Source organism: Cyanistes caeruleus, chromosome Z (assembly GCF_971803275.1).
Source record: "Cyanistes caeruleus chromosome Z, bCyaCae1.hap1.1, whole genome shotgun sequence".
NCBI classification, from domain to species: Eukaryota; Metazoa; Chordata; class Aves; order Passeriformes; family Paridae; genus Cyanistes; species Cyanistes caeruleus.
Genome location: NC_141732.1, coordinates 53,442,744 through 53,456,576, shown reverse-complemented (window position 1 = coordinate 53,456,576; position 13,833 = coordinate 53,442,744). Strand labels below are relative to the sequence as shown.

At 38.0% G+C, this 13,833-nt stretch overlaps 1 protein-coding gene across 1 annotated transcript in view; it reads right to left on the bottom strand.

The window, feature by feature from the left end:
- PLGRKT (plasminogen receptor with a C-terminal lysine) overlaps positions 1-11,710 on the bottom strand; it is a 28,289-nt gene extending 16,579 nt beyond the window's left edge. The window contains exon 1 of the mRNA XM_023943464.2: positions 11,544-11,710. Within this exon, the coding sequence (XP_023799232.2) occupies positions 11,544-11,612 (69 nt within the window). The 5' untranslated portion in view covers positions 11,613-11,710. The remainder of the gene's footprint in view (positions 1-11,543) is intronic.
- Positions 11,711-13,833: the final 2,123 nt, after the last annotated feature.

Sequence of the window (13,833 nt, the reverse complement as noted above, 5' to 3'; positions counted from 1 at the left end):
GAGTAATGGGTTAATTGAATTTATTAAGGGAAAAAAACCAACAAAACCAACAAACCAAACAACAGAACCCCAAAATTGTATTTGTAAATATAATCATCTTTAAATAAAAGAGATTTCATCTCCCTCCTGCCCTTACTCATACTTTCTCTTACTCTGTTTTCCATTCCTCCTTTTAGCTCATTACTCAAAAAGAGTCCCAGGATAAAGGACAAGGACACATGCAAGACCTAAACTCCTACCAAGAACAAAAAATAGGCATATGAGGTGCAGTGCCAGGAGTTGGACACAATGATCCTGATGGCTCCCTTTCACTCAGCATACTCTAGGAATTCCTTTTACCTATTTAAGATGGAGTACTAAGACTGAGCCTATTAGGTATTAAAAAGACATTAACGTTTTTGTTTTTCAAAAGTTTTGGTTTTTCCTCATCCAATTTCCATTAACATTCTGCATTTGTCTTTAAGAATGTGGTCCAGTGTCTAGTTTCGAATAAAACCCCTTATGACCTATCTTAATAGCATCTGTACATTCTTAATATATTTTTAATTTTAAGGAATTTAAAACTAACTGAGGAGATGAGGTCAGAGGGGACCCATGAGCTGTCTGATAAATAAATCAGGTTTTCTTCATCTCTTCCTAACAAAATTCTCAGTATCTGTAGCAAAGGAAGTCCAGCAAAATGTTATGTGCAGAATCCATGATTCAGTTCAAATATCACAAAACAAATAATTTAAGGAAGGTGTACATTTGTACAAAACATTACCTCCTCAAATATGCAGGTACAAATACTGCTTGTACACTTTATCTATGCTAAATCTCATTTTTCACTTAAAGATGTGTTTAAAATGCTTAAGCTGTCTCTTTCATTGTACATCCTGTCACATACTACCATACCAACTTCAGTTCCAAGTTTTTAAGAAGTAAGACTTTCAAAAACCACAAGAGGGTTACCTAGATTATCAAACAGATTCCAATAAGAAACAAATTCCAATAAGAAACAAATTTAAAATTCCTGCTGGAAGGTTCAAACTTATTTCTTACTGGGCAAATACAAATTTTATGACTTCTTTGTACATTTTCAAAGAAACATTGAGGTGAAAAGCAAGCACATTTTTTTACATTTGTATAACTTACGTTCCAGCATCTTGTTTTGAGATACGAGTGTGTGGATATAAACTGAAATGCTGTAGTCCTCTTCCATCTCTTATAATAGGTCTATAGGTTTTTTTACTGTTTTTATGTCTTTATTTCAGAAAAAAATGGATATAATTTAGTCAAAAGATATGGTCAATTAATAAGCATGCTACAGGGTACTTCTATACTTTCCTTTCAGATTTAAGGACAAATTGTTGAACATAAAGAGAAAACTACCTTGTTTCTTTCATTTATTGCCATTCAAAGCAAATCCCTTAAGGCAATACAATCCTGGCAGGTAGGTAATGTAATCATGCTATGGCCTGCCTTTAACCAAGATCTGGCAGTGTAGAGGAAAGAAAACATATGATATTAAGTTCCATTTATCTATGTTTTCAGTGAGTTTTTGATATTTTTTCCCAAAACAGATACCTTTGTCATATGCCTTTTGTAACACTAAATTATCTTCTAATGATATTAATATTTAAGCATTAGTATATATGATATAATACATGAAATAATATCCCAAACCATTTTCTTATTGAAAACTGAGAGCTTTAGTGCCATTTGTGGATACAGAAAATACTCAACAGCAGTTTCACTTCAAGCTGATTTGTGAATGCATGTGACATTGCTTGTGCATATGGTATGAAACACATACATGTTTCTCCACAGGCATGAGCTGAAAGCACAGAACACTTGAAAGCCATTTTCAGAAGTAGAAATCTTATGATTTATAATTTGAATGAACTAAGTTTTTTTTTTTCTCCAAGAGATAAGTAAGTTTGGCTTTTTTGTGTTGTGTCAAAACAAAATTTCACTTACAGAAGAAAATGCAGTATAATTTGTATCTATGAAAAGGCAAACTATGCCTTACTTCACTAGAGGATGAGTTCCCCAGCAATGTTTTATACTATCTGACCACTTACTCCACAATTTTAACTAACTGAGAAAGAAATGCCCTTAGTTTTTATTTCCTTTATTAATTTGCATCACTGCCAAAACTTCAAAAGAAGCTGTTAAAACAAAACAGGGGAAAAAAATAAACGACCATGAAAGATAAAAAAAAGAAAAAAAAGAAAAGAAAAAGTAACATAAATGTATCCACCAAGGTACAGAACTATAGAGGCTTTTCCAAACCACCATCTGGTCCTCATTAGAATAGGATAATGTAGTTTTATCACGGCTCAAAATAAACCTAGATGATGTTAGGAACCCTAAAAGAAAGAAAAGATTAAAAAAACAAGGAAAGATTGCCATGGATTTTCAGGAAAAAAACAAAACAAAACAAAACTACTATCACTGCATTGTCATACAGAAAAATAAGCCCTTACTTTTCCAGATTTACTTGATCTCAACCTTTTTGTTTAACCAAGGAGTATAGAATCTTTTCCATGCCCACACAGGGAGCATACAGGGAGCAAGTCTATAAATTCTCAAAGACTAACTGCTATGAAAGCAGACCTATGACTGTTTCCTGGCTATCCAATATTACCTGGGGAGAAGAATGCACTTTAGAGTCTGACATAGTAAAATAGGGAGGGAAGAGGGACGGGAGCAGACTGGGACTAAGACTATCCAGAGATTCATGTTGTAGACAGGTTATAATAAAACACTTTTATTATTGGTAAATAGAAGGTCTGTCAGAAGTATATTATTTTTCTAGCCTGTTTATTTTCTTACAAGTTTAGTGGCTCCCATCAAAGATTAATTTGGATGATTGTATCTGACTCCTGGAAGCAGTGATGCTTTCCCACAAAAAGACTATCTTTTTATCTGGTAAGAAATCCCCCTGCTGGGAAGGAAAAAAAACCCCAGAAGTCTACCAAAAAAACCCTCCAAATCACTCTGAGCAGCCCCAAACAGCAATAAAACAATGACATGCCCTATACACCAACTAGTCTCTTTTCTTTCCATCACTTTCAGTGATTCTTGGCTCCTCCTGAATAACTTATTCTTAAAAATTACACCTGTCAAGAATTTCAATCCTCCAGCCTGAACCTGAAAGACTGGCAGAGCCAACCTGTTGTAATCTCAAAGCAGTATTTTTTTAATGTGTTTTGCTTAAATAATGGTTATAACTTCTTACTGAAATTTCTGATTTCAGCTGACTTACATATGTGTTAATGCTTGGTTCATAGTGCTACATACAGTGGAGGGGAAATGTATCTGCTAATACAGCAATATATATTACAAAATTTCCAAAATATACAGAAGATTGAGCAATTATTTTTCAGGTAGATTATTCTCACAAACAAGATTTTTACTTTGTTTTTCTAATCTGCCAGGCAGGGCACATGTAGGCTTTAATTCCCGATTCCTTTCTCCATCCCTTCTGATGCTATTTCTGTATAAATATAATTTAACTTACAAAGTCTGACAGCTGTTCATTAAAAGTTATACCAAGTCACATCTTATTTCAATAGATTGCTGCTGTGTGTGTGGTGCTCAGTAAGAATGCAGACATCAAGCAGCAACTATTCATAATTCTCAGTCTGGGAAGAGAAGCAAGAAAATCCTCCCTCACAGGATCCCAAAATAGAGTGAGCCATAGCCTGCTTCCATGGGGGTTAGAGCATCATGAAATAACTTGGGTTCAAAGTCAGCAGACCTGCTCAGAACAGGGTCAGCTATCGGATCAGACCAGGAGACCAGGCTGCTGAGGGCTTTTATCCTGCCAGGTCTTGAAAACCTCCAAGGATGGAAGCATCACTTAGCTTCTGCTCCACTGCTGGATTGGCCTTGCAGAGGAAAAGGCTTCTCTTTACGCTCAGTCTGAGTTGTTCCCCAAATCCTGTTTCAATGTATATCCATTACCTCTCACACTTTCTGGCTGTGCTTTCTTGATTACTCACGGTTGGTGGGGGGCTGGCCTCGGATCCTGCACCCCTGAAGGCATCCCATTCCAGGCTAAGTAAGCACAACTCACTTGGCCTCCTTGCAAGAAGTGCTCCAGCCCTTGGCCATCTTGATGGTCTGTTGCAAAAGCTGCTCTTTTTCACATCTGTTATTCTTGTACTGGGGGAGAAGCGGGGCAAAAAAGTGGATGCAGTATTTAAATGCGTTTAACAAAGCATTGAACAGAAGACAACAGAAAATTTTGTCAACCTGCTGGCTTCACTGTAGCTTACAAAGCCCTCATTTGTCCTTTTGACTCTCTCTTCTGTCAGGGTACACTGCTGACTTATGCCCTAGTTGCTGTCTTCCAGTGTACCCTGCATCTCTCCAGAATTGCTCCCATTTTTCAGCTCCCAGTCTTTGTTGTGGCCAAGGACACTTAGCTGACATTTAAATCATGTCAGCTTTCCTGAACTCTTTTATCCTTCAAAGCTCCTATGGCACCTTGCCTACCAGTTTCCCAAACAAGATGAAATCCTCCCTCCCAATGTCCAGGGTCTGGAACTCATCTTGCTACGATTAAGTCTGCCTTTAATATCACAGTTCTCCCTTACTTGTAAATAATATTGTAAGTAACAAATTTAGCTGTGCATGATGGCCCTTGGATGGCACATTTAGTGCATACACACCTGTATCAAGCAGTTCCTCTTCACATTTTGCAGAAATGTACTCAATTGCCTATGTCCTCCTATTTATGGCACTTTAAGCAGATTTTAGAAAGAGTACACATGAGAATACATGAGAGTACTCATGAGAATCAGTTAGTAATCCAGAGACCTTCTTCAATTGTTAAAAGAATAACTTGTTGTTTCTTCATTTATTTCAATACGATTGGCAACCTCCAGTACACACCCACCAGTGTCATGTTTTGTGGATTTTCATTTGATCTTAACTCACAAGCCACACCTTCTCATCATGGGTATCACTACTTGTTTTTCCATTTTGTCTTTCCTGAAGAGCTAGCACCTATCTGTTAAAGACTTCAAGTTTCATGAGCTGTCCTACCATATCTCAATTATTCCCATGATGTTGCAGAACTGCAGCCAGAGAGAGCTCTTGTTCCTGCTGCTTGTTTCTCAGGCTGTGCAATCTGTGCTTGAGCATGTACAGGCTTCTTTTTTCCAGAACCATCAACACTGCATAAAATCCCTGCACACTGTCTCATAAAAGCTCCTGCAAGGACTAGATACATTCTAGACTTCTTTATTTAACATCTGCTGCAACAGCAAAACAGGAGCATTGTGCTGCTGTAGTAGAACATCTTAGGATGCCAGAATGTAATTTATTTTTTGATTTGGAGAAGACACAGATGTTTTTCATTTTCTGGGGTTTGGGGCTTCTTTTCAAAACTGTTTTTTTTTAAGTTCTCTGCAATATCTTAAATAATTCTTTGTCTCTTTTTACTACCCTGTTTACTTCATTTCACTAGGCAGACCCCTACGCGCAACTAACATAATTTTCTCTTCCATTCTCTGACTGAATGAGTGCTTCTCTCTTTACTGCTTTTTTGTGAAGTCTTCCCAGAAATGCATCTAGGTGAAAACTTCAATGACTTGACAACATCAAGAGATGCACTTAAACCCTAGGTCTGATTGTTATACATAAAGATATTAAAACAAATCAGTCCTTCCATCCATGCCTTTCCATCTATCATCTCGTGATAAAATAGGGATACAACAAATTAAAGGATTTGTAAAAGGATTACAAAGTAGCCTTCAATTTAGACACCATTATTAATGATGAAGCTAATATGAGAAAGAGTAAAAAAGGTCACTCAATAAAGGACTCAGTGTATCACCAATTATTTGTGGAGTTCAAATGAAAAAAATATTCTAATTAAGTAATGAACACTTATACACTGAGATAAAACCGAAAACAGTTATGAAGGTTTTAAAATTCAGCTAGGACTTAAATGTTTTAGTTGTATGGACTAGAAACCACTGCTTAGTATGCAGTATTGTTCCCATACACATCAAGATATCTTCATGTCATTCAACTCTTACAATACCATGGAAAAATAACCAAAAACCCTGTTCTTAAAACAAATTCTCAGCTTCCTCCTCTGTAGGGTTACTTTTCAAGTAGTGCAAACATGCTATATACAGGAAAACTGGGATATGAATCAATTTCCCATGTAGAGTTTCCCAAGGAAAGAAAGGAAAAGCAACTTTTCAGAGCCAAAAGCAGTGTTACCTCTTGTCATGGTTTTAAAGCAGTAACTAAATAATTACTAGAAAATTTACTTATTTTTTGCTGTGAGATATGGACTAGAACAAGAGCAAAACAGGCTTAAAACTTAAAAGGAACAAAGAAAGTTTATTAACAAAAACTACAATAAGAAACCAGAATAAAACTTCCAGAAACTCTTTTTCCCCCCAACTACCCAACCATTCCCTTGTTCACATGACAACATAGAGACAAAAAAACTTTGGTGGTTAAAACAGTCTCAGTTTTTGAAATAGTCTTTTCATCAGTCTTTGTAGAGAAAAAGAAGTCTTCTTCTGCTAATTTATGGAGTTTTTCACAAGAAAACAATTTTCTTCATGGCTTTCTATTTCTCTGATGCCAGCTGCCTGGAAATTCTGCCATCAGTTCTCTCGTCCCATTTCACATCACTCTGAGGTGTGCTATGGGTCAATGAGTTTAGGGGTGTCATTTTTAAGGATGAGTTATTCAAAGGCAAAAGTTCTCTTCATCTGTTTTTGTGAGCCTCTCTGGAAACAGAATTTTTCTCTTCGCCTCTCAAAGGCCACAAATCTTCAACTATTACTTCTCTTTTTCTGTTCCAGCATCTCATAGGATCACAACTACTTCACTATTTGCTTAAAATTCACGCTTTGAAATACTCTATTCTCCCCCAAATACTCTGTCATGAATTAATGGAGTTTTTTCAGGACACTACTGTCCATCTCCATGGCTTTAACAGAAAAATACTTCAACTTATTAAAGCATCTCCTTATCTCTCTCCCCCGTCTCAAGCTTAATTCCTTTCTCCCACTGTCTTTGATAGTTTATGGTGTCTCCTTACATGTCGATCACTCCCTCTCTCTCTTCCCCTCTCTCTCTGGGAAAAAAAAGGATTAATCTGCAAGTTTCATCCAGGTAGTAAAAGAGTTAAAGCCTTGCTCAAGCTGCAGATGTTCATGGTGTCAGGCTTCAGTCCAGCAGCAGAAACTGCAAACCGAGCCAGGAACCAGCCGGCTCCGTTTCTCCCCCCCCCGCCCTCTGCGGCCTTGTCTGGCCTGGAGCGGGGGAGGAGGCCGAGACAGAGGCTGTTACCTCTTCAGAAGCCAGAAAACAAAGAAAACAAGAAATTTCTGGGCTTACATCTTCAGGAGATGTTCACAGGTTGATCTCACTTTTCGATGGTCAAAACCACTGTCAATTCTCAGAAATGACCAATAATTGGCCAGGAGAAGAAACTCCCATCAGCCTCCAGCAGTTTCAACTTCCCTAGCTCCCAAAGCTAATATTAAAGGTGCAGAACTTAATATATAACATAAACAAGGCGACTGGGGATACCAGTATCATAAAGTCACCCCAGGACACCTCTATAAAAATAACAGTAGGATATTAACTAAATCCTAACTGGAGGAGTGGCGTGTCAGGGGAGGGTATGGCATAATACTGATTCGGTGGAGTTCTGTTCAAAACTAAAGAAAGCATTTTTGATTCTGCTACATGTGTTAGGAAACCTGGCTGAAATTTGGCAGGAGATCTTAGGCTTTTCTATGTCTGCAGCCTAAATTAAAAGCCTTTTAAATTGTGTTTAGAATGTCTTTTACACATCACAGCAAAATACTACTGTGAGATGCAAAGGTAGCAAGCACTACTTCATGCTAGAATTTATCTAGCATTCTACACCCTAGAATCAAATTCATTAACAGTAAATTAAATTTTTAATCTGTATTTAATCTGTGACCTTCTACCATGATTTTGCTTCTTATCACTCTAAATAACTACTCAGAGTATAGAAGGTTGTTTCAGTATTTTCTACATTATTTGAAGACAATATATTATGCACTAACCAAAGTTGTCTCATCACAATAAAGTCTTTAGGAAGCATCACAGTGTGTGAAGTCAGGCAATTTCTTATTAAAAAAGCAACCTGTCAGGATTCTTGGCACCTGGCTCTAGACAGTAAGGTCACTGTTTAGGAAAACTAATATTTGAAGTGTTCTAATCCATACTGAGGAAAGCATAATGGGCCACAAACATTTCTACATTCCTACTTGCCACTTTCAGATATGTAACTTTTTCCAGGCTGCCTTGTACATCTTAAAATGGCTTTCTTAGTAAATAGTTATTGCAATAGCTTTCTTAAGGTATACATCTGGGATGTTAAAAAAAAAGGACAAGGAATAAAAGCCTCACTAGAACAGAAAGTACAGAATATAGCACTTCGACTAAAGAAGTACATGAAATCCCTGCATTTAATTGTGTTAAGAGGACACACAGAGCTCATAAAATAAAAAGAAATCTGCTATAACTGCTCTGTGGCCTGGAGCAGAGACCTCCTCTAAGCCATTCAGCCTCACTAAAAGCACTTTGCAAGGCTATATACTAGTCTTGAGCAGTAGATCTGATATATTAAAGTGTTTGAAAATAATTTTGCAAACTACACTTTAAGGAGAAGGCTCATGATAAAAATGAAGCCTCAACAAACTTCCACCAAAAACAGTCTCCACTTGACACAGACTGGTATTTCATTCTGGAGCCACACAAAGACAATACAAACAACTGGCAAGTCCTTCAACATCAAGGCAAACAGTTGAGTTTTATTATTCTTCCAAAAACCATTAAGATACAGTTTGCAAGGCCAAAATCCCTTCTTTTCAGAGTTATCCCAAGAAATGTATAAAGAAAAAACCTATGCACATCATGTTTTCATATTGTCTTATTCTCAAGTAGTCAAGGTGGTTTGGCTGCCCAGTACATATCAGAATGACTCTAAAACTGAGCTTTAGCATGCACCAAGGTTTGGGATCTGGAGGGGTCTTGTCCAACTTCTGTCACGTTATTGCCTTATTTTTGCAACAATCTCTTTTCAGCCTACAATCTTCCACATGAAGTAAGTCCATCGCTAAACAGCTTTGTATTTTCTTGCTTTTCAGAAAAGAGCACACACCTATTTGTTTTTGGGGGGTGTCTTTTTGCTTAAAAAAAACATGTTCTGTCACAGAAATTAATAGCACAAAAATCTTGTTATGAAGAAGCTTTACAATATCTACTGTGTTTCATTCCAGGTCTACCCAAAGAGTAACTAGTTCATTTCTGTGCACTGTCACACTATCATTGCTAGTAGGGAAGGCACTCTAAGTGAAATTATTTTGATGGCTTCTTGACCCACATCAATTGGCTTGGAGTGAAATTTGTACCCTATTCCTTTAATATCTTAATCATGGGACACTTTAAGATTCAGAAGCTATGAAAACCTCCACAAAGTTTTGATCCTACATGCTGATTTGGGGTCAATTTACACTTAAAACAAATCCGTATTTTTTAGTATCTTATAGTAAGTACATAATATTGGTTCAAGTGTAAGCTTCTGTTTTATTAATAAATATGATGGTTTTCAGAGAAAGATGGGTGAACTGACAGCATCCAAGTCCTAGTTTTTCAACATAAGAATATACGAATGCTTTAAGTTAAGCTGTTTCATTCTGGTCCTAGCATGACCTAACTCCTCCACCTATTTCTAATTACGATTTCTGTCTAAAGCAAGTAAATCAGGCTATACCATTTTTTACATATAGCCTGAAAGTCTAGCAGTACACTCCACATCACAGGTTTTAGTCACATATGGAAAAGACAAATGGCAGTCTTTCCTCTACCCTACATTCTCCTCAAGCTTGAAGAAGGGCTACATTCTCCCATCCCCTAGTGACATTAAAGTTAGTTCTACCTCTGCTCCACTGAATCTTTTACACCTGATTCAACTGTACACTTCATGCATTTTCAAAAGGTGGAGGTTTTCTAATATGGCAGGTATGTCTGTAAACACAGTAGGAATCAGATACAATCAGATGTTTGTAGTGCTAGAAAGAAATGTACTATTTTGACCATAACTATTGTCAAAAAGAAGAAATACAACGCAGGGGAAGATTCCAAAGAACAAGTTGCAAAAACGTTATGTGTAATTTTGAAAGAGTATTTGTGCAACTGCCCTCAAAGTTTGATTTTTATAAATGCCTGAGCATTTGATATAGAACTAGCCAAGGCAAAGACTGGCATTCGAAGTCTGCAGCTACCTACAAATGTTAGCTGGAATTCAAGCTCTTTCCTCAACCCTGTTTGCCGAACAGAGAAGAAAGCTTCCACCTGAATTTCCCTATCAATCTGTCAAACTGAAAACCTTCCTGTTATCTGGATTTCCAAAACCTTGGGGATGGGAGGAACATCTCTGTGCAGGAGGAAAAAAAAAAAAAAATTTACACAAAACTTGTGGTTGCAGCTAAGAAACATGTAACACAGCACAGGCAGAAAGCAATGTCTAAAACTCGTGCAAAAGGTTGCTTTTCTTTGAATATTTATGAGTTATCCACTGTTTTATTATATCATCTTTCCTTATGCTATCTTTCTTCTTCTTAGACACATATCCAAGGTCACCTTCAGAGTGTAGTTTACTTGTGATCTTACAAAACCTACGATCTACACACTGCTTTGTAAACTAGAATATGCCATCTACTGGCAATTTAGTAAATTGGAAGTCCATCCATCACTAAACATTCTAAAAATTTAACCTAAGTTCAATTTAATTGCAAAACTAAAGAAACAAACTCCAGCTAAATCCTTCAGATTTCATTCCAGCACCTAGTATATAAATATTATGAGTCAGTTACAAGATACTTAACAACAAATCAGAAAGCTAATGCTATACTGTCGGTCTGCTCAGCACAGCTTTCTGAACCTTAATCAAACTGTTTTCTTTTTTCCTCTGCTGCCGTTTTCTTATTTTATGAGAGGGAAAAAAACATCCCGTGCCCTAGTCTGAAGTTTCTAGAACAATGAATAGCTATAGTTATCTGACTGAGTTTAAAGAAAGGATTGTTTGAAAGATTATTTTTTTTTATGGTGGATGAGTTGAAACATTTAACTCATGTATTTTAAAAGTATAAGATCCATGTTTCAGCAGCTCCATTATAACTGATTTGCTTTAATATATGCATGTTTCTTAACACTGCAGAGTTACAGCGCAGTAACACAGCCCAATTTGGGCATAAATGTACTTTACTTTCGTACAAAACAAAACTGTTTTTAGGGTCTGGCTACTTCAATGCCAGTTTCCACTTTTACAGTTTATTAAGGCAGACTGTTGAGGAAGTCCTTCGACACGGAGAGCTGGCGCTTTACGCACCCGAGCCTGCAGCACACGGGGCGTGGCGGAGCGCGCAAATGGAGCACCTTTAACCCTGCCAAGAGAGCAAAGCTCAGCAGGAGAAGCTGCCAGCCCAGCCCGGGCAGCGAGCCGTGGGAGCGCTTCCCCGCACCGCCGCCAGCCTCTCCATTACCTGCAGCCGCATAAACTCCTGCTGACCTTTCAGGCTGTCGTTCATGGCCTTGGAGAGGACGAAGCCCATGGCGCCCTGCGGGGCAGCACACACGAGAAGGGGGATGCCGGCGAGCCGGGCGAAGCGGTGAGGAGAGCCGCCCCCGGGAGGAGCATGTCCTGCGTCCCGCCCCCTCCTCCCGCTTCCCCTCCGGCCCTAAAAACTGTCCCGGGAAATTTGAAGAATCCCGTAGGAATAGACACACGGGCCCTGGTAGGCTCACCGCTCGGGTGTGATGTATCTAGGCAGTACATGTGAATCAACAAGGAAAAGAATTAAAAATGCCTTTTGTCGCTTAATGCTTCTTGTCTTGCTTGGCCTGTCATCGTGCGTCAGAATGTTTTCACGGCATCATCATCCATAGTTACAGGCTGGCTTTGAAATCCAAATAAGCTAAATTTTCATACTTGAAACTATTAAGTCATAAATTATGCTCTGTCAGTTGGCCTTTAAGAGTGATACAAAAAAAAAAAAAAAAAAGTGAAAAAAAGTGCTAGAATTACAGAATCACAGAATATTCTGAGTTGGAAGAAACTCAAGAAATTGAAGGGTCAATTATGTCCGACTCTTAAGTGAATGGCCCATACGGGGATCAAACCTACAGCCCTGGTTATATTAACACCACGCTCTAATACCCAGAATTCTTATAGCACTAAAGAATATCTCAATCAGTTTTCCAGGTTTGTCTTGGGGTTTTTTTTTTTGTTGTTTTGAGTCTATGAGGATACACAGCACTTCAAACACCACCTCATAATTGCAAATACAATTTGACATCTTGTCTTACCACAAGAATTCATATTTTTTTCAGAAACAGTCTGCTCATTCAATCTGCTGACACTTTGACCTGAAAATGTTGTTTTTGCCAAAACTTATTTTTTAATTCAGGAATTTTTCGAATAGCTTTATTAAAAAAAATTCTGAGAAGACAGCTGTCCTCCCATTTTTCCTCCCTCCCTTTTTTTTTTTATTATTGGTAGAGCAAAAATGAGAGAAAAGTAAGAAAAAAATACTTAATTTTCTGTTGTGGAAACTCGTTTAGCATTTTTACTTAAAGTAAAGAACTTGAAGTAAGTAACTTCCAAGAATTTGAGCTATTTTAGTGATAATTTGAAAACATCTGTGACTTTTTCAAGTATTTAACAAGTATTTAATTTCTCCCTCGGATCTCTGGTGCAGTAGAGATCCAGGAGAGAAATTTCTTGGTATACTCCAGCTGCACGCAAGATGGCACTACTGCACTTGCAGCCACTGACAGGTATTTAACTAGACTTCATCGGAGAGAATTGTGATTGATGGGTGTTCCACTGATAAATTTGTGAGAATGTAATATTCTTTCAAAGCAGGTTACCAAAGATGCATCCATCTTCAGCCACTGAGCCCCTTGCAACCAAGAAAACCATTTTGGTCTGTCCAAATCTTTTCTTGAGGAGACAGGTGTTTCAGAGTGCACTAGACCTCTGTACCGCAGCTCTGGCAGACCTCTGTGCAAAGACCTGCTTTCTATGGAGGGCTTAGCACGATGGGGCAGCAGATTTCAATAATAAAGGAACAGATAAGGGAGAGGTGGAGGGGCAGAACTGTGACTTGTTGCTAGGGAAACAACACCGGTTTCTGAAGTAAGGATCTAGGATTTAAGAAGTAGCATAGAGAATGAAGGCCAGTTTCCATTGGGCAGAAGAAGCTACTGTGATTCATGCCTGTGGAAGGGAGGCTGGATAGAGCTACATCAGAGTGAAAACACAGACAGGAGCCCAACCTGCAGCAGGGGCTGCAGCTCTCGCCTCTCTTTGTTGGTACCACTTGCAGCTCCAGGAATGTGCTGAATTATGTGATTTCACTGATATTGTCAATATTCATGGCACCACACTGGGGGGCATAGCCTCTCCTGTTCCAATTCCCACGTCAGGTCATTGTATGGAGACCACAGAAAAAAAATCAGACAGCATCATATATTGGATGGTGCTGTTAGATTGTCAGCATTTTTGAAGGCAGGCAGTGTTTCTCTACTCCAGAAAGCTACAGATATTGCTGCTATTACAAAAGACCCATGCACAGTCATAAAGACATTTCATAATAACATAAATCTGGCAGCCTTTAGACAGGCAGTCATGTCTCCTTTGTTCTTGTCATATTTTTTAAACTAATTAAACTATAAGATACATTTGCTCCACAAACAGCTGGTCTAAAAATAATTGAACCTTGGAAATGTTGGAATTGTGATATCTAACAAAAAAAAACCCCTGATTTAACT